This window comes from Lytechinus pictus, chromosome 19 (genome assembly GCF_037042905.1).
Source record: "Lytechinus pictus isolate F3 Inbred chromosome 19, Lp3.0, whole genome shotgun sequence".
Classification (NCBI taxonomy): domain Eukaryota; kingdom Metazoa; phylum Echinodermata; class Echinoidea; order Temnopleuroida; family Toxopneustidae; genus Lytechinus; species Lytechinus pictus.
In genome coordinates this window covers 15416763-15439450 of record NC_087263.1, presented here as the reverse complement: position 1 = coordinate 15439450, position 22688 = coordinate 15416763, and the positions used below count along the sequence as shown (strand labels likewise).

At 38.5% G+C, this 22688-nt stretch overlaps 2 protein-coding genes across 2 annotated transcripts; one reads left to right on the top strand and one right to left on the bottom strand.

The window, feature by feature from the left end:
• Window positions 1-1650: 1650 nt before the first annotated feature.
• LOC129282816 (thialysine N-epsilon-acetyltransferase-like) lies at window positions 1651-6695 on the top strand. The gene is made up of 3 exons (XM_054918676.2): window positions 1651-1933; window positions 4016-4056; window positions 5073-6695. The coding sequence occupies exons 1-3, from the start codon at window positions 1891-1893 to the stop codon at window positions 5280-5282; spliced, it is 294 nt and encodes a 97-aa protein (XP_054774651.2). The 5' UTR covers window positions 1651-1890; the 3' UTR covers window positions 5283-6695.
• A 4883-nt stretch (window positions 6696-11578) lies between these two features.
• Window positions 11579-20398, bottom strand: LOC129282815 (uncharacterized). The gene is made up of 4 exons (XM_064114084.1): window positions 20251-20398; window positions 18454-18594; window positions 15441-15532; window positions 11579-15037 (listed from the first exon to the last, which is right to left on the bottom strand). The coding sequence occupies exons 1-4, from the start codon at window positions 20396-20398 to the stop codon at window positions 14717-14719; spliced, it is 702 nt and encodes a 233-aa protein (XP_063970154.1). The 3' UTR covers window positions 11579-14716.
• Between the last annotated feature and the right edge of the window lie 2290 nt (window positions 20399-22688).

The window sequence follows — 22688 nt, the reverse complement described above, 5'->3', positions numbered from 1 at the left end:
GCATTTAAGGTTTCAAATCATGAATGCGAAGGACGAGAAATGCCGCAATTCGTTATATTCTCAATATCTAAATATTGTCGAGAACCACTTTTTGGCTGCTGCCAAGAGTTAAGCCGTCTAATGCTCGTGGGATGTACGTTTTACAAAATGTTCCATATTTACAATAAAACGAAATGATTCTTGTAATTATTTTTAAAAAATCGGATCTTGTTCGGTCTGCTATTGCAATCTGCATACAGCTGTATTATACGCTCGTGCGCCCTGACTTATTTAAAGTGGTGAAACGTTCTCATGACCTCCAGTGACATGAATGGCGATTTTTTTTTTTTTTTATAATTATTATCCACCTCGACACAATCCGTGACAAAAGTGTTCGAAAGGGGGAAAATTCAGCAGATGGCTTACAGACACGATGCTTCAATTAGTCCCCTTTTAATATTTATATCCCCTTTGCTGTATTTTCCCCCTTTCTTGTAAAACTGTTATGGATTCCCTGTCGCCATTACTATAATGGGGCAGAAATCTTTTAAAAAAATTGGGAACACGGTTTGGCAAGGACATCACTATCAAACCCCCTACCGAAACCTTTAACAACTGAAAGGTTTTAATGATTCATCTGTAAATGGTGTTGCTATCAATTCCGGCCCTTTTTGTAAGTGTTGCCTTGGCGGGGCAGTTAAGTCCTGAGGGTGGTTTCATAATAAAATTTACGCCCAGACTTACGATCAATTCGAATGTAGGTAGTCAAACGGTTGTCTATATAAAGAACTTAACTTGCATTAGCTAAATTTAAATTATGTACACGATGATAGATATCGCATTTTAAGACATATTTTCAAGAAAATCCTCATTTTGGGGCTTGTTTGAATATTGAAAAAGTCATACATTTTAAAGAAATGTCAAAAGAATTGATTCAGATTATATCAGTTGTGTGTAAAATCGTTCGTAACTTTTAACAGTAAATGAAATGCCGCCCTGATTTTGTATTCATTTCAGCGTTTTTATTGTGAAACATCGACATATGAGAGCTTAAAGCTACAATAACACCCACGAAGAAATATTCCTCACAAAAGCAACAATAAGGATAATTACAGCAAGGTTAACTATTAACAGCAATTTTCTAATGTATGGTTTTCATCTTTTCTTATGATTTATCCAGATCTCATGCTATTAACCGACCCTAAAAATATATAATTTTGATTTATCAATTCATTTGTCTAGATTTCGGCTATCTGTAATCAGTAGTTTTCATTTAATTCTTCTGATTTTTGTAGACCTTGGGTTGACTATCAACCAGTTCTGTGTCATCAATACTTTTCATTTATTTCTTAAACTGTATAGATCTTCAGCCCTCAAAATCATTCCATGTGGGTCATATCATATAGACATTTGAAATCTATGGTTTTAATTTTATCTATTAATTTTTTGAGGATTTTTGAAGGCTATTAACTTTAATAAGCGATCTCATTTAATCTATACTTTTTCATTTTATCTACAGGATCTTTGTAGCCCTTCGGCTATAACATTACTATAAACAATCTCTTGTTATTTTCATTTATATATTATCTGGCGCTGCACAGCGGCTGCCGGGCCCACGATCAATCTGGGCAACGCAAATTTTCGGAGTAATTCATTTCGTGTCTATTTCGAACAATAAAATATGGATGGATGGAGGAACGTATTGATTTTTCAAGATCTTCGGCTAGCTATTAAAGCAATCAATGGCTTACATATTTTTATCTCTTTATTTGTTTAGATCTTCGCCGAGATGGATTTGGCCCCGACCCGGTCTTCCAGTGCGCAGTACTGGAGAAGCTCTGCGACGATGGGGTGTCGGTGTTGGTAGGATACGCCCTTTATTTCTACGGCTTCTGCTCCTGGAATGGAAGGATGTTGTACTTCGAGGATCTCTTCGTCGAGAGGGAGTACCGAGGTGAGAAAATGGTTCCATGACAGTTGCTCCGGCGACAATTTCACCTTCATCACCATCATCCTCATTCTTATCATCTCCATCTTCATCATTATAAAATTATGAACAAACTAACATTTCCATTCTGCTTTTAAAATGTATTTATTAATTTAATGAGTTTTATTCCGGGGTTGTCATTTTTTTAAAGCAATCTGCTCATAATGACAATCCTTCTCCTGCAAACTGTAAATGTTATAAGTTTTTGTTGGTAGTAGATCATATTTGTTTAGAATGAATTTTTATTTTGTATTTTTTTCTTTATGATTCATACCAAAATCAATTACTAACATATTATGTTTGTTATGAAATGAAAGTTGTATTGTATACGAATGTTATGAATGCAGAAGAAAACAAAAAATTAATAAATCAAATCAAATGCTACAGGGTGGAAACTCTGCACGGTTAGTCTAACCATGGACCTACTAGGTCCATGGTCTAACATAAGACCTCACCTCCGAAACTAAATAAACCCTAATCCTTATTTGACATTATTCTGAAATATAAACTATATTACAATCCTAACTCTAACCCTATGCCTTCTGAGATATTAAGGACGGAGCAAATGTCGTGTCCCCAAGAAGGTTACCCCTCAGAGGCGGGGATTGGGGGAGGGGTAAAATCACCATGATCCCCTTTTCATAAGGACCGCTATTCATAATATATCACTGGCCGCACAAGCTCAGTCGGTAAAGCGTCTGCTCCCAAGAGCATGGGTTCGGGTCCAACTCGGGCGGATGGGGCGAAATTTATAAAAAGCCGCGCGGGAGCGAATCGAGCGAGCAAAAATGATGGCCTTTTTGAAATCTGATTCTCTAATGGAGTTTGACATGATTTTCAACAAATGATTTCATATTCCATCCATTTTTTCCTGTTTTTACCTCCTCTTTTTTGTCGTCTATTCTTTTTTTTTTGGGGGGGGGGGGGGCAGAGCCCCCATCTGTACACCAATGTCACAAGCTAACAATAATGAGATTAATAAGGACTGTTTTAATAACGTGAGCACTTCATCATATTGTGCTTTGGTACCTACATTTACATGTATAATGCATGATATTGGAAAATACTTTAGTAAAATTATGAATAATAACCCTTTTTATATTCTGAATAATATCGATCTGACTTCTACATAACGATTGGATGGCTTCATAATGAATACCAGTACTCACGAATATTATCACTACCCTTTTCTAAAATTATGAATAGCTGTCCTTTAATGGGTGCTTATTCTCCCTTTTTTCAAATGCATGAATTTGTTGACTTCTCCTAAAGTAGCTCTTTGTTACAATTTCATATTTGTTTAAATATTTTAAATTCGACGTAATTATAGTAATATATTTCACTGTATAATACAATTTTGTTATGTTATTTATGTATGCCCTGCTTGTTCTCTTTTCTCATATAATCCTGGGTGTCCTTTCTTATATGTTTGTCTTTATTCCTTTTGTTTGGAAGCGATTTGAATGCAAAATAAACAGGATAAAGTGATGAATTACTACTTACGAATATTATATTATCCTTTTTTTGAAATTATGAATAACTATTATTACGATAATCATGATAATGGGTCATTATGAATATATTTTATTACCTTTTTCCAAAATTATGAATGGCCGTCCTTACTATAATGGATCCTCACTGGACATCGGCCCCAGTATTAAAGAGTAATCTTCCCCAGGGCAGGGCGAGAGGTCTTCGCAAAGAAGATGTTTTTCCTCACTCTCCCGTTTGATTCACCAAATTTCGACAATCGACAAAGACTTCTTGACTATTCGTTGTCATAAAGGGCATTTGACAAAACATTCCTATGTTCTTGAATATGACGTCATCTTGGGGGCGTAAACTGCCTATTGCTTCTTCATAATGGTCTGAATACAGGGGGGGGGGCAAGACCCCCCCCCCTATTTACAACGAAATCGACCCGTATAAATGAATGTGCATGCAAGATTCGCCTGAATATGAGGCAAAATGAAATGTATGCAACTTTTTTTTATAATTCATTAGTGATATTTTTAACATTAAGTCATATATATTTCGTTTTATCTGCAGGTATGGGACTGGGCGTTGCTCTCATGCACAAAGTTATCAAAGTAAGTTGGCCCCTCTCCCTCTCTGTTCATATTTTGATAAGGGTATTCCATGCTACAAAGCAACGATTGGGTAATCGCCATTTACCGTTCGGGCAGAGCTCATGAGAACGATTCCTTTTGAATTTGAATTGAATTGAATTTATTAATTTATTCATATCTATATCAAATTTTTATTCCATAGTGCAAATGAGAAAAACATACGAAATCAATACAAATCAATTTTAAAAAGCGCTTACACTTGGAAATTGGTAATGATATACAATAAACAAACATCATAGATGTTCGGTCTACTGCAGCGGATACAGTATACGGTCTACAACGCTTGCAGCACGGATGCACTACGGTCCAGAACGGCGAAAGCGCAATTGACCGTCATGACCGGTCATGACCGACATTCGACCGTTGCTTTAGTTTTTTTTCACTGAGAGCCAAAGAATTTTGTATAATGAAGGACCTGGGGCACTGACTTTAAGTTCACTCTCTCAGATTTCAATTACATTGTTAAATAACATTCGGGAATATTTTAGAGGAAATCATCTAATGAATGTAAAATTTGAAGGGGAACCTGGCGAATGGGGCACAATTAGATGAAATTCCGAGCGAGTGAAGCGGGCGAACTAAAATTTTGGCACTTTTAAAATGAAACCTAATTTCATGATGGATTTTGACATGATATTCAGAAATTGATATCATTATTTCACAATTTTTTAGGGAGCCAAATGAACGCAAGTCCCCCCTCCCCTTTTAACCAGACAGCTAAGATAATCTTTCTTTTCTATAGAAGAGGACATTTATTATCATGGGGTGATTTTAAACAAGGTTTCCTGTAAATTCTTATCCTATGTGATTTATGCAGCTGTAAAATGCCTTATCATTTTCGTTAGGTTGCAAAGTAAATCTGAGTTTACTGAACCCCCGCCTAATCTGTCTAATTTTCGTTGCTGTTCAGTCTCCGAAACCGACAGATTGAATATGTTTGATTAACTGGCTTTTACCCTTTCATTTTCTTATCGTAGATGGCGGTCGACCGAGGCTGCAATTGCATCCAAGCTTGCGTGGTGGAATGGAATACGGAGGTTCGACAACTGTACAGGCACCTCGGCATCGAGGACCTGACCGAGACAAAGAAATACCACCTTCTCTCGTTCACAGGCGAAAAATTGGACAAATTTGTGAAGAAAGAGTCGTTTATCAGCAAGGACATGATCCTGAAAGCCGATTTGTGATTGTAATTGTTATTTTTTTGGAACAGAACTGCAGAACTGGTTCAGGATTTGGAGCCAGTGGTGTCCGGCCAGGTGGGAGGGAACTTTGGACATAAAGTTCTTTCGACAGACAATGCCGACGACCCGACTATACCATTCCTGTAGGCGGACAGGGGCAGCGTTTTCATGAAGGACTTTTTGGACGCTTTGTCCGACAAACAGTGCTTCATCCGACAGTTACATGGAAACGTTGCTTCCCAGTCAGTGAAAATTTAGGAAAGTTGTAAGATCTAGCTGACAACCTGTCGGAGGAAAATTGCTGCAGAGAGGTGGAAGCTGCGAACATTATTTCCTATATATGTGATTTTATATACCAGCTTGCGCTATGTGGCGGAAAGTTGGACTGCCGGGTTGGTACGGAATTACTTCACCAGATATACAGAATACTATAGGATAGAATATTATTTTGTCAACTTTGCGTTTCATTATCCACCAACAAATTAGCTATGTTGATAAGGAACAAAGAATAATTTCCCTACAAATATTAATTGACGATCCATCATGATAAATACCAAACCTCAACTCGGTTTAGCGCCTTTATTTTTATCATATATTCGTGACAAGACTAGTTTAGAGTACAGTAGTCTGGGCGTTGTGGCGTGCGCCTGCAATCCAAGCTATGTGGGGAAGTTAAAAATTGATGCAGAGGTTCGAGCCCCGGTCACGTCTTTCGGATGGTGACGTTAAAGGTCGGTCCCAGACGTAAATAATCATATCTGATTGATACACGTCTGACAAAACTCAATTACACACACACACACACACACACACACAGTCTATTGAGTACCCCAACTGTGTAACTGACGTCTTTAGAATACTGTCACCTTAAAAGCATATACGAACCAATAGCGCCATCTCCAGTCCTCAACTACTCATACTCATACTCATACTCATACCTGGCCAGTTTCCAGACCCATAATGCAAGTGTAGTCTAGTGATATAGTCCCACTTGATTTATACCGCAATAATTATGTTACCAAGTAGCAAAACAATTATTTTCCTCTAAAAACATTTGAGTTTCTCTATACAAGTACAGTTACAGGTCAATTAATTGTCTGTAGAATTAGTAGTTATCTGGAAAGTAAATTTGTTAAGACTGTATTTATAGCACACAGTCAATGAGAGACCACATACAGTTCACTCCCTCTTTAAAACAATACTCATTTCTTTGAAGAATATGATGTAAGATCAAACCTAAAGCCTACCAGCGGGGGAAACGTCGCGCCCTTATGAATTTTTTAATTAGTGAAAAAGAGGAGGAGGAAAAGAGAGAGAGAACATGGGGGTGGATAAACTAGGAAGAACAGTAAAGAAATGAGAGGTATAAATCATTTAAGTTTATATTGAAGTCATAGTTAAGTCTTCTTGCCCCCCAAACAAAATAAATTAAATAAATAAAAATGAATGAAAGAATAAAATAAACGAATGAATGAATAAATAAATAAATTAATAAATAGATAAATAAACAAAGAAATAAATAAATTAATTAATCAGATAAAGAAATAGATAAATAAATAAAACTCCTGGTACACATGCTTCGGGTTTGAAGCCGGCTCCGGTGCCGGCTTTGTAGCTGCCTTCACGTCTACAATTTGAAGCCGTCTTGAGATGATACACCGGTACAAATGGTACGAGGCCTGCATTTGTGTGTCTACACATAACCGGCTTCGCGCCGTCGATTTACGTGACACGAGTCACCCGACTTTTCAAGTAAACATTTCGCGGGTTTTTTCCGTTAGCTATGACTATTGTTCGCTATCACGTCAAGTATATACGAAATTTCTAGTTCAGTTGCCAAGCCGGCCTGAGCCCACTTGGAGTTGCTTCAAATACCAATTGCGGGACTGAATCAACGTGACGCCGCGGCGTGCGGCTTTACACCACATCCAGAGGTGGTCTCAGTCCGGGCGGGCCGGCGCGGCGTCATTACGCGTTATTTTTAAATGGGGGTTTACATAATACATGCACGTCGAGCCGCCTCCGGGGCCGGCATCAGTTCGCTTTCGACCAGGATTGAGTCAATGGGGAAACGGTAAAGATACAAAAAAAAATATTAAGATATAAACCATTCAGCAAAATTATTACAAAAGTATGGGATAAATCAATAACACTAACCTTGACCACAGCAGCGTCGAGTTGCAGATCACACAGGAGGTCATCACTACTACATGCATATCCAATGGAATCATCTCAATGTACGCGCTGATAATGCGACTCATGTGGCTCGTTGCATGGGAAGCGCTTTTGTTCTTTGAATGTTACTGTCGCCAGAAGAGTTACATTGTTCTGAACTCGAATTCATCTGTTGGTCCGGTACGAGGAAAATGCTTTTGTATGCGCCATGGTCTGGTGGTCGTACTCAGATTATCTCTCGTTCAGAGGCCCGATGGTTCGAATCCCAGCCATGGCGTGCGTGCATAGGCCAGTTCGCAGTTCCGTTCTGCGCATGATCAGAAGAAGGTCATTCGCAAATTTGAACTTGGCCGAAGTATAGACTAAGAGCAACATGTTAATAAATTCAAAGGAGTCTCTCTACTACTCATCATCTCTACTCGCCGACTCAAGCCAGCATCTCCTCACTAGCTCTACTACTCAAGCTGTTCTCAACTCATCAATCTTTCCGGGTTTACAGTCCTTTTCAGGACTACTTTCAAGAAAGAATACTCTACTCTCAAATCTCCACTTTCTCGCCTATCCATTTCTTCTCTTCTCCTATCCACTGTTTCTACAACACTTCACATGGTGTACCGTAAACCACATCAGCGATTGTACATACCACCATGCAAACCTTCAAACAACATCCAAATTCAAAGGAGAAATGAAACAAATACCTTCATAAAGTGTCCATTGATGTGCTATTCTAGTCACCCGGTCTATAGAATTTCTACATCCTGCTAAGTCAGACATGCTTGCATAATATCTTGCTTTGAAATTTGCCTTTCTATATAATGTAAGAAAGGAAAGGTCAAACTACGAACTGGTCTACAGTGCGTCTAAATAAAAACTATACACTTTTGAAATGGCTGCCAAACAAAAAATATGTCACTTTGGGGGAAAATACCTATATATATAAGGATATATATAGGTATATATAGATATATAGAGAGACGCACTGTATTCTTTAAGATATTTATATGTTGATTATGTCATAACATACTTTGTATTTGTATTTTTCTTACAAATATTTATTTTCGAAAATCGCTGCAAGAATTAAATAAAACGTGTACACTCTATAAAGAAATGTTGGGTAAAAGTGCTCCATGAGGGTAGTTATGTGTCCAACCAACATTGGGCATTTCTTTTGGGCATTTATATTTATCCAGTGTGGTGACAATATTGCCCATTCTAAAGTAATTGCTGCTTAATTGTTAACATTACTAAACAATATGCTTCCCGTATTGGGTAATTATAAAAATACTGCCCAAAATTGGTTGGACACATACTTACCCTCGTGGTGGTAAACATTTTAGCCAATATTTTTTTACAGTGAAGTTAACAATATGTTGTGGCTTATTATTGATACATGTATGGATGACATCTGTATGTATATAATGAGAAAATAGTTTAAACGAATAGTTTAAACAAAATAAGAAGAAGTGAACTAAGCTCATCAACAACTCAATCTATTGAGATTCAGAGCGGTACTCCGGGCTGAAAATAATATCGAAATAAAGAGAGTAAAATTCACCGCGCTGAATGCTGAAAATGTCATCAATATCTCATAACAAAATTACAAATTTTTAAGTTGAGTAATATTTTGTAAAAACAGTTATATGCTCGCCGTCATGGGCTGACATGGCTGATGTATGTCATAATTCATGTTATTACAGGAAATCATAACAATCTTATATTTTCATATATATCAGTACACAGCCGTGCGCATGATATCTCCATTGTTGCAGGATAAATGTCAGTCATGATATCTCATGCATTAAATCAGTTGTCAATCCAATTATTGGTGTGGACCAAATTTTAACGAATGTATTATTCCATATCGTAAGATGATGAGAGGGGATATCGCATATTCATGAAGACATGCGTAAAATAACTACCGAAATAATGCAAAGATTTGAAATATCATAACTTTCTTATTCCCTGTCCGATTTTGATGAAAATTTCAGTATTTAGTTTGCCTGATTTTAATCATTTTCATTTTCAGTCAGGAGTACTCCTTTAACTTCCATCTACCGGGTCTGAATTGCAGCCTACTCATGCCTTGTGTACTAGCTGAAGGCCCTCTCGCTGAATTGAAACAGCAAGTTTTGTATGTGCTAGTCTTTGCGCGGAGACACACTTATTGATCAAAGTTTCAATCAGGGTCTGTGCCTGCAGACTAATCTACCGTCACCCCTGCCTTCTGTCATGTTTTACAAAGCTTGATACTTTTTTGTAAAAAAAAGGGAAATTTATGCATTTTGAGTGTTGTATACATTATGAGAATTTGGAGTAGGAGGTGGCTTTTTGTAGGATATTTATAAAGTAATTTAAACATGTATAAATTATGTTGTTATGTAAATAGATACATATTATTACATAATTATATCAAAAAATGTAAACATGCATATTTAATAAATTTCGTATTAGTCATCACATATGTGTAAAAGAAATACAACATGTTGATGTTATTGTTAGAAGAAAGAAAGAAAGAAAGAAAAGAAGGAAAGAATGAATGAAAGTAAAAAAGAAAGAAGGAAAGAAGGAAAGAAAGAAAGAAAGGAAGAAAGAAAGAAAGAAAGAAAGAAAGAAAGAAAGAAAGAAAGAAAGAAAGAAAGAAAGAAAGAAAGAAAGAAAGAAAGAAGGAAAGAAATAAATAAAATAAGAAGAAAGGAGTGTGGGAGGGAGGAAGGAAGGATAGAAGGAAGGAAAGAAAGAAAGAAAGAAAGTAAGAAAAAAGGAGTAAGGGAGGGAGGAAGGAAGGAAAGAAAGAAAGTAAGAAGAATGGAGTGAGGGAGGGAGGAAGGAAGGAAACAAAGAAGGAAGTAAGGGAAGAAAGAAAGAAACAATGAAAGGAAGAAAGAAAGAAAGAAAGAAAGAAAGAAAGGGAGAAAGAGGAGGGGGGAGATGGAACGGAGGGAGGGTGAGAGAAGAGTGGAGAGTGTGAACTAAAACTGGGGAGAGGAAAAAGGGTGATGAGAGATATGAAATAAGAAAAAGTGGGGGGGGGGGCAAAGAGGGAGAGAGGGGGGCAGTTTGGAAGGAGTAGGCTGAAGCAGATTTTGCAAAACAAGTTGAAAAAAAAATCAAATGGCTGCGGAGTCGTTTCTGACGAGCGCCCCCTGCGTCTTGTAGAGACTCGCTAAAATAATGAGCAGAAATGGACAACCTCTTTTAATGGGCGTGTTTTTTCTTTAGGATTCATCAAAAGCTACTTTTAACACAAATAAAAGTAAATTACCATATATTACCCCCCCCCCCCTTCCCGATCATGATTTGCAAAAAGTTTAGACTTCTCTAATTTAGAGAAATCTATTGTACACCTCTAGCCTCTAACCCCCCCCCCCCCCTCTTTCCCTTTTCTCTCCCTCTTCTATCCCTCACACTCCCCATCACTCTCTCTCTCTCCCCTCAATACCTCTCCCACCCCGTATCTCTCCCTCATTCCCCCCCCCCCTCTTCACTTCCCTCTTCCCTCTCTCTTACCACCCCTCACCTTTCCCCCTTCTTTATTATTTTTGATTCACACTTTCGTCCTATTTCTATTAGTCTATCATCTCACCATTCTCACTGTCTCCTTTCTTCTTGTTTCCCGTCTGTTCGCAAAAGGAGCAATTTTCTTCTAACTCAGCCTTTTATTTTAGCATGCATGTAATATTCTTTGAGATAATTTCGCGCTGTAAAATATACGATACAAATATATATTCGACTTCTGAAGCAATGAATATGAACTCTTGAATGAAGCTTTGGATTTTTAGGAAAATACTTTGACCAAGACAGATTATCTTTGAAGAAATTATATGGACCCACGGAAGCGTATTATAGGGGCCAAGGGAGACAGGGGTCGATTCCATAGGGGCGCAAAAGATTGGGCATGTTGGAGAAGGAAAATGTAGGACGAACAATTTGTAAAGCGTGTAAGCATGGTAAGCGAAATATTAAAATGCTAGTTTCCGTTTTGCATCCGATTTTGAAGGAAATTGTCAGTGTTATTTGTTTAATTCAACTGAACTTGTTGTTGGGATGAGCTTGGCCTATAACTCGCATGTTTTTTTTCTCTCTCTCTCTCAAATAGGAAGAACATACTCATTAACAAACGAATGTCCTTTGGAGCAACAGGCATGACAATTTATTGTTATTATTATTGCAAATGACATTGGTAAACAATACAATATGGGACATCAATTTACAAGAAAGGTTTATGCATTTCACGTAATTTATATAGACATATCTGATTGCTTATCACGACAAATTAACATGCAAATAGGGCGTATACAACTAATTTTGTTTAAGAGCCCCATACCGAAACACACCAGCATAATACACCTCATTCAGTATTAGTCTTCAACCACAGATTACAATTTGAAACTTTAAAAAATATCTTGGGCAGAGACTATAGACTCCAAACTAATGACATTGGTGGAAACACAACGGTACATGAGTAAATCTAGTCTCACTACTTCAGACTCTATATTATGCACTCTGCGGAAACTAAAGGTCTGTGCCAACAGACTAGTCCCGAAAAAGTCGTCCCCGGCGCCCCCAACACCCTTCAAAATACACTTGCGCCGCCCCTGGATTGACATCGTGTGATATGAAGCACTTATCGACTTTCGCCTAAAGATCAAGTTTAGTTCCAGTCTTGGGATATCGTTATTGAAGTATTATCTCAATTGATAGACCTTTTGCATAATGACGCCATAATCTTGTAGCACCCTCTCTCAGAGGATATAGGAAAACGCGCATAAAGGCGTTGTCAGAGATGCACCAGCTACAGATCCTCAATGCATGCAAGGCAATGGCTTCAGCCTCTAAGATGGCTGCCCGATGACGTCACTGCGTAAGGTCTATTGGGAAATATTTTGATTATACTACACAATTAAAGAATTAATTGGTGCTGTCAGATTTCTGAATCACCAAATGATAAGGGATGTACACAATGCAAGCATGAATGCACTCACACAAAAATGAATGTTAGGAATATATTCAACACCAAAAATCTGGAATTTCCACGATTTCGTGTCCTGTTTTGGGTAATGACAATTTAAGGCCTATTACATTGTACCACAGTGTTTCATAGTTGTTCAGTGTGCTGATAGTGTGGAACGAAATGTGAAATCATCTTCACACTGTTCAAACGCTCATTTTTAATGTCGTAAATTCCAGAACACGCTGTGAACATTCAAACTGTAGAGGCGTGCATAGTATTAAGTCATCTTCATATTGTTGAATTGACCAATATAGTTTACTACGTGAACACATCGTGAAAATCTTCATGAGCACATCGTGAACACACCATGAACACACTATGAACACACTATGAACACACCATGAGTACGCTGTGAACACACAATGAGCACATCGTGAACACACTGTGAACACACTATGAACACGCTGTGAACACACTATGAACACATTAGGAACAGCATTCTGTGAACACACCATGAGCACACTGTAAATACACTGTGAACACACTATGAAGTCTCTGTGAACACACTATGAACACACTGTGAACACTCTGTGAACACACTGTAAACACATGATGAACACACTGAAAACACACTATGAACACACTGTGAGCACAGTATGAACACACTGTGAACACTCTGTGAACACACTGTGAACACACTATGAACACACTTTGAACACACTATGAACACACTGTGAACACACTATGCATACACTGTGAACACACATGAATACACTGTGTACACACTATGAACACACCATGAACACACCGAGAACATACTATGCACACACTGTGAACAAACTGAGTAAACACATTGAACACACTATGAACACACCATGAACACTCGGTGAACACACCATGAACACTCTGTGAGCACAGTGTGAACACATTATGAGCACATTGTGAACACACTATGAACACTCTGTGAACACACTGTGAGCACAGTATGAACACACTATGAACACTCTGTGAACACACTGTGAGCACAGTATGAACACACTATGAACACACTATGAACACACTGTGAACACACTATGCATACACTGTGAACACACATGAATACACTGTGTACACACTATGAACACACCATGAACACACCGAGAACATACTATGCACACACTGTGAACAAACTGAGTAAACACATTGAACACACTATGAACACACCATGAACACTCGGTGAACACACCATGAACACTCTGTGAGCACAGTGTGAACACATTATGAGCACATTGTGAACACACTATGAACACTCTGTGAACACACTGTGAGCACAGTATGAACACACTATGAACACTCTGTGAACACACTGTGAGCACAGTATGAACACACTATGAACACACTGTGAACACACTGTGAGCACAGTATGAACACACTATGAACCAACTGTGAACACACTATGAGTACGCTGTGAACACACTATGAACACACATTGAACACACTATAGGCACACTGTGAACATACTATGAACACTCTGTGAACAAACTATGAGCACATTGTGAACGCACTGTGAACACACCATGGTACTCTGTGAACACACATTGAACACATTGTGAACACACTATGAACACACTGTGAACACACATTGAACACACTTTGAACACACTGTGAACAAATTATGAGCACACTATGAACACACTGTGAACACACTATGAACACACTGTGAACACACCATGGGTATGCTATGAACACACTATGAGCACATTGTGAACACACTATGAACACTCTTTGAAAACACTATGAACACTTTGTGAACACACTGTGAGCATACTGTGAACACAGATTGAACACAGTATGAACATACTCCAAAAACACTGTGAACACACTATGTAACACTGTGTTTCAAGCAGGGGGGGCATTTTGGAAAACAACGTTTTATAGTATACGCCTACCTTTTTAATTTTATACCTTTTTCTAAGAAAAAACGTTTAATTATGTATGCATTTATCACATTGCAGCAATATTAACAAATTTCAACAACAAATTCGTATCAACAAGTATTTTTATGGCAATTATTATATACACGAACAATAATTGAATCATCACTATATTCATCATAGGCCTATATTACGTTGCACATCTCATTTTTTTCACTTTACCGCTTTTGAAATTCGCTGCAAATAGAATTTTCACTGTAGGTTTTCTCGCGTGCAACCAGCATCGTACAAAGCATATAATTATGATCATTATCTATATGTTGGAGCGCTCAATAACACTGCGATTCGTCGGCGCAAAACCTGTACTGTTATACAGCACAAGCTGGCGCTCTATATTTTCATTCGTGCACGACGACATCTTTTGCTTGGATTTGATATAATTCCGTGCAGGAGCGCTCGACTCCTTCTACCGTCGGGGCCTTGTTGAGTTCCTGGACTAGCTTCTTGGCTGGTTCTAGGTCCGAGTCAAGGCCCTGGAGCTCGAGGCGGAAGACCAAGTCGAAGGGCTGGAACGGGATGGCAGGCGTGAATCGCTTGTAGAGGGCCCATGGACCGACTTGGAATTTGCCGCTGGACGATGACGCGTTCTTGGCGATGTCGAGCCCTGTTAGGAGATCGATCTCCTTCTCGACGTCGAGTGAGTCGATGTCTGATGAAGCCTAAATAAGGAGAAATCACAATAAAAGCACAGATTATATTTCAATAAAGCAAGAACGCTCCTCTAAAATAAGAATATTGGAGACTCAGCAGCTCCGTTAGTTGGTAGCTACTGATGGCTTTATCTTCTTCTGGGCGAGTTCCATCTCCCTCCCCTCTTTTTCACACTCTCCATCCTTCCCTCCTTCCACTTCTTACTCACTTCTTAGGCTTATATTTGTTATCAGGGTTACAAGTTCATGGTCTTTCCTTTTCATACTCTTCTTCCTACTTTCTCCCCCCTTTTTATTTTCCTTTCCCACTTCCACTACTTGAAAATCATGGGGGCGGACGCCCCCTCCCCCGCCTGTGCACCCCTCCCCTTGTGGCGCCGCCTATCCGATGCTACCCAGAAAGTAATCTCACCCTAAAGGCCGAGATGAGGAAACACGATGCCGGATTCGCCGGAAGATCCGGGGCGATGGCTCCTCCGCTCGTGATGACTTCGTGGTATCCTCCTAATAAATCAGAAACAAGAAATGAGGGTAACAATGAGATACATGGACCAAATTACATAGACAGCGGGATCAAAAGATCATTCTTAATGCTCTATTTGCTAAATTCATCGAGTACTTCTCTTTAATTGAACAGTGAGTCATAAATTATTAGACTGATGACATATTTTTTGCGATCGCTGCTCCTTATCTTGTAGAAGTTAGATCGTTCTATAAAGCTGTTCGTAGATTTATTTGAGAACGACTGTAGTACATCTCGAGCCAGCTGCCCTTCTTAAGCTGCCTGAAATAGGGAACCCTAGCACCAGAGCCCCCCCCCCCCCCCCCCATCTCCTTCCAGGCCTAAAAATAATGTACCGTTGTATCTTCGAGATTGTCCCCCGGGAAATACCCGACTCGTTCGTTAAGATTTTACTTCATAATAACCGAGGGCTAAATAAGACGCTGAATAATTCATCTCGCATTAATCTATGATACGAGACGACAAAGAGTTCAAATTAGAGAGGGGCGATCTAAGAGGATTTATCTAATGTAGGTGATTAAAGGCAAACATTTAGAGGCGTAATGAAGGATTAGGCATGGATGCCTCCTGACCTTGACGTTAAGCGTTTCGGATTATTCGACCGTGGAGGCATGCACTTACATCCCCATGTTCAAAACAAATTTTAAAAAACATTAGAAATAGGGGTGTGAGACTTAATTGAAAGATAAGAAAATGTCAGATAAAATAACGAAAAATAAAATAATAAAACATTGTCTCCCATTTTCAGACTTCTTCCCTATCTTCTTCATAGTATTTAGTGTCTAGAGTCGTTGCACAATTATGAATGGTCTTCAACAAGTGAATAAGAAGCTAACTTGATAACCAACTTACTTTCTCAATATTTAATTAAACTACCCAATATTACTTACCTGTAATCAGAAGGACTGAGACTTACTACTTTAGCTTGCAAGAACAATTATGGAAGTTGGGATATGCCGTTCCAATTAACATTATCACCAAACCAGCTACTTACTATCAGACTTACTAACTAATGGCACAAATCCGGATATGGCGTCACAATCATATTCCAAGGCAGTTTATCTGAAGACCAAAAGGACTGCGGCTTTCTCGTAACGCTATACATCATGGTGTTCCATCAAACATTATCCTGTAACCAGTTTACTAACTATTTAACTAATATATCGACTTCAACATTTAAAAAAATCAAATCTGTCTCTTCCCTAATATCTGATGTAACTCTGGTGCTAATTCAGTCGAGTCGTTCTACACTATAAAACAGTATCATCTAACTAACCAACTGACTAACTAACTAAACTAACTAACTAACTAACTAACTAAATAACTAACTAACTAATTAATTAACTATCTATAAAGTTTATAACTGAATAACTGACAAGCAAGCTAATGGGACAATGGTAGTTGCTTCATGCCCTTTTCCGCCCAACTAAATACCTAAATAACTGACTAATTAACTAACTATATATATTTTTAACTGAATAACTGACAAGCAGCAAGCTAATGGGACAATGGCAGTTATATCATGCCCTTCTCCGTCCAACTGTTCTATTTAATTTTGCTCATAACATAATTATACTTATAATATTATAATATTTTCTTAACTATCAAACTAAACCACTCACTCCCTCATTAACTAACTGTTTAACTTTTGAACTGCTCATTCCCTATTACCTGAATATTTTGTGCTCTCTCCTAAAGCTTTAAGTAGCTCTGGATTCGGTTGTGTCATGCTATCCCGTCAAACAGTATCCATTACCGAACTTTCTAACTTTGCCTCCGACTTTGCCTCCGACGAAGATTCTGCTAGGATCGAAAGCTTAGGCCCCTTTTGACTTTCTAATTTACTCCATTGGCTCTCTTTCATTAGATAAGCAGTTTTCAGCAGCTTCATTTTGCCATTAACTATAAACTTATTAACTTACTAACAAATGACACAGTGATGGTTTGATCATGACCTGTTTCGTCAAACCATTCCCTTTGCATCTCGTGTAGCTTTCGTGAAAATTACCGTTTACTTTCTTACTTACTTTACTTCCCTAATTACGTGCTTGCTTAACTAATTACTATCTAACTATATAAACGAATTAACTAGCTGTCTAAGTAACTTAGATACTGAATTACCTGGATAGTTCGTCTGTAGACCTGGCGGGCCGTGACTCTCTCCTAAGGTTTGGAGTAATTACCGTTTTACTTACTTACTTTACTTCCCTACTTACTTCCTTTACTTCCCTACTTACTTACTTACTTGATTATCTAATTACTATCTATTTAACTATATAAACTAATTAACTAGCTGACTAAGTAACGTAGGTTCTGAATTACCTGGATAGTTCGTTTGTAGACCTGGCGGGCCATGACTCTCTCCTAAGGTTTGGAGTAATTACCGTTTTACTTACTTACTTTACTTCCCTACTTACTTCCTTTACTTCCCTACTTACTTACTTACTTGCTTATCTAATTACTATCTATTTAACTATATAAACTAATTAACTAGCTGACTAAGTAACTTGGGTTCTGAATTACCTGGATAGTTCGTTTGTAGACCTGGCGGGCCATGACTCTCTCCTAAGGTTTGGAGTAATTACCGTTTTACTTACTTACTTACTTTACTTCCCTACTTACTTACTTACTTGATTATCTAATTACTATCTATTTAACTATATAAACTAATTAACTAGCTGACTAAGTAACGTAGGTTCTGAATTACCTGGATAGTTCGTTTGTAGACCTGGCGGGCCATGACTCTCTCCTAAGGTTTGGAGTAATTACCGTTTTACCTACTTACTTTACTTCCCTACTTACTTCCTTTACTTCCCTACTTACTTACTTACTTGCTTAATTAATTACTATCTAACTATATAAACTAACTAGCTAACTAAGCAACGTATATGTCCTGAATTACCTGGATAGTTCGTTTGTAGACCTGGCGGGCCGTGACTCTCTCCCAAAGCTTGGAGTAGTTCTGGGGTTGGTTGTGTCATGTCCTTTATTACCACTTGATTTGTGTCGTTGAACGTGGCATAGTTCATGTATTTGAATTTACCTGGAAAAAGATGGTTAAGAATAAAGAAATCAACTGATGATAATAATAAGAAAACAGTTATTAATCACAAACCGCTACTTATACTCCTTCTATTTCTACTAGTACTTCTGCCACTATTAACATTGCTAAATATTGCCTACACATGATGATGATGATGATATTGTAATAACAACGATAATATTACTACTATACTACTACTATACTACTACTACTACTACTACTACTACTACTACTACTACTACTGTATACTACTACTACTACTACTACTACTACTACTACTACTACTACTGTATACTACTACTACTACTACTACTACTACTACTACTACTACTACTACTACTACTACCACCACTACTACTACTTCTACTACTACTACTACTACTACTACTACTACTACTACTACTACTATTACTACCACTACTACTACTACTCCTACTACTACTACTACTACTACCACTACCACCACTACTACTACTATTACTACTATTACCACTACCACTACTACTACTACTACTACTACTACTACTACCACTGCTACTATACTACTACCACTACTACTACTACTACTACTACTACTACTACTACTACTACTTCTACTACTACTACTGCTACTACTTCTACTACTACTACTGCTACTACTACTACTACTACTACTGCTACTACTACTACTACTACTACTGCTACTACTACTACTACTACTACTACTACTACTACTACCACCACTACTACTACTTCTACTACTACTACTACTACTATTACTACCACTACTACTACTACTACTACTACCACTACCACCACTACTACTACTATTACTACTATTACCACTACCACTACTACTACTACTACTACTACTACTACTGCTACTACTACTACTACTACCACTGCTACTATACTACTACTACTACTACTACTACTACTACTACTACTACTACTACTACTTCTACTACTACTACTGCTACTACTTCTACTACTACTACTGCTACTACTACTACTACTACTACTACTACTACTGCTACTACTACTACTATACTACTACTACTACTACTACTACTACTATACTACTACTATACAACTACTACTACTACAAATAATAATAGTGACACTAATATAAATATTGATAATAATAATAGTAATGTTAATAATAATAATAATAACCACAACAACAACAACAACGGTGATAAAAATTATCATGATAGACTATGAGAATATGAGTACCGTTAATTTTTACACATTCAAATATAATACAAACCGTTTTCACCTTTAAGAATGAATCATTCTCATTTTAGTTCTTGTCCCCCACTTAATTTAGAGAAGTCATGGACGAATGCAACCTAATATGCATTTGCCTCAATCCAAAGTGATTCGATTTGTACAGTTCATTCTTTCCTATCATGTTTTCTAATAAAAAATGCACATACACACTCTTTCTCTTCTTCCCTCTCTCTTCTTTTTCTCTCTCTCTCTCTTCTCCGTGTCGCCTTTCCCCCTCTCTCCCTTTCTTTCCCTCACTCTCTGTTTTTTTTTAACCCTTCACCCAGTTAACCCAATCTTCATTCTCTTATATCCGCTTTTATTATCTCTCTCACACTTCTTCTTCTTTCTCTCCTCCGTCTGGCTCAATTTTTCTCCCTCGCCCTCTTTCTTCTGTCTCTTTACCATTCCCCATCTCCAGGCCTCTCCACCCCTTCCCAATCTTCATTCTCTTATATCCGCTTTCATTATCTCTCTCACACTTCTTCTCCTTTCTCTCCTCCGTCTGGCTCAATTTTTCTCCCTCGCCCTCTTTCTTCCGTCTCTTTACCATTCCCCATCTCCTTCTTCTTTCTCTCGTCCTTCTGGCTCAATTTTTCTCTCTCGCCCTCTTTCTTCTGTCTCTTTACCATTCCCCATCTCCAGGCCTCTCCACCCCTTCCCAATCTTCATTCTCTTTTATATCCGCTTTCATTATCTCTCTCACACTTCTTCTTCTTTCTCTCCTCCTGGCTCAATTTTTCTCCCTCGCTCTCTTTCTTCCGTCTCTTTACCATTCCCCATCTCCTTCTTCTTTCTCTCGTCCTTCTGGCTCAATTTTTCTCTCTCGCCCTCTTTCTTCTGTCTCTTAACCGTTCCCCATCATCTCGAGGACTCTCCACCCCTTCCGTCAATTTTCCTCTCTCCTCCCCCCCCCCTTCTCTCCCGCCTCGACTTTTATCTTTCCCTCTCCCCTACCTGTCTCCACCCTCAATCTTCTTCAGTCTCGTTTCCCTTCCTTCGCTCATCACCCCCCCCCCCCCCTCTCTCTCTCTCCCCCTATCTTCCTCGTCATCATGCAGATGAAACCCCCTTCTTTTCCCTCTACTCCCTGTTATGTTGGGGAGTGATCCACAATTCCCGCGCTTTGCATTCGATCACGTCTCGGGGATCGAAACACGACGCGATCGTCGTAATCCCTCCTTGATCCTCAAGATGAGTCACGCTATTGTCTGGAGGGTTTTATCCAAGGATCCGCTCCCGAAGGAGAGGAAATTCCCTTTCCTTAACTTTCCATCTACCAGCCTCAGATGGACCGATGACAGCGAGGATGTCATTAATATCATTAAAATAAAGAAAATAGATACATCGAAATGGTACAACGAACTTGGCGGAAGGCACTTTCAACGGGACCCGTCCCTGTTTTTTTTTTTTTTCAAATAAGGGGTGTCTGCAAGCTATATAGGAATGTTGGGGCCATTGCACCTGTCACGGCTGGTCTGTGATCCCATACTGAAACAAATCACATTTTGAAAAAATGATACAGGAAACAACCAGCATTTTCCCTTTAAACTCCACCAATCTTACCACGCCCCACCATGAAGTAATAAATAAAATGAAATATTGGAAAGGAATTAATTGAATACAAAACGAATAAAATGAAAGGAATAAATCGAATCAAAATCAATTAAAGGGCATTTTCTCGAAGTTAGAGAGAGGAAAGGTAATCTCTAAGGAATGTCGACATTTCTGACATTACGCTTGCTCTCTTCGCTCGAATGGGGAGTTTGGACAAAATACCAAATCACCTCATATATGAGGTTTGGCTCTCTTCACCACTGCCCCGCCCCTCAAATCCGCAATATTCCCTCCTCCCCCCCCCCCCCCCCATCTCGGGATTATACCAGCCCCCATCCTTGCATTCCGCGATCACCCCCCCCCCCCCCCAAAAAAAAAAAAAAAAAAAAAAAAAAAAAAAGGCAGGCTCACAAAAAGACACAAAAACTACAATACCTAACACTGGCAACGATTTCGAGAGATTTTGGGGTTCATCGAGGGCGGGGGGACGACCCTCTCCAATAACCTGCTGTATAAAACTCGAAATATGAGGGTAAGGTGCACGTACCCGCCCCCCCCCCCCCAGACCGTCGCCCATAGTTCCACATTACATGATGATAACGTATCTTGTAACAATACACGGCAACAATTAGTGACATTTCCGGATGAACTTTTTAAAATTTTATTCCCAGGTTCTGAGAGAGAGTTGATAGATGACTTCCTTTTTGGCACGCACCATTTTATTTTCTGACAGCATTTACAAGAAAATGACAGCTTGTTCGGCAGTTAGTGGCGTAGCTCTGGTACATGTCATCCCCTTCCGGCCCGCTCCACCCCCCGAAAAAAAAGGGATGGGAGGGGAGAATATAAAAAATGAGATGAGAGAGAGATGAATGATATTTCTTTTTCTTCTTATATTATTCTCCAGACACAATCAAATCTAATTCACCTAGATACTTTATAGGAGGGGAACTTACAGAATTAATGTATTTTTACAAAATAAATGACGGCCATTGTAGTAATTTTTTAGCTATTCAGTATAATTAGAGTTTTGAAAACCTGCAACACCGTGTTGCCGTTTATTTTTACTAGAACTTTACAATAATTTATCAGGGATGGAGATATAGCAAATTCATTATAGTAAATAAGATGAAACAGATAATACGACAGTGGTTGGTATTGGTACAATGCATTATATCATCTTTAAAAAATATTTCTTGCTTAAAAAACATGCGTGGCACTGATTTCACAAGTAAATCATTTTGATTATGTTTCAGTCACATATATCTTAAAAGTCTCTGCAATTT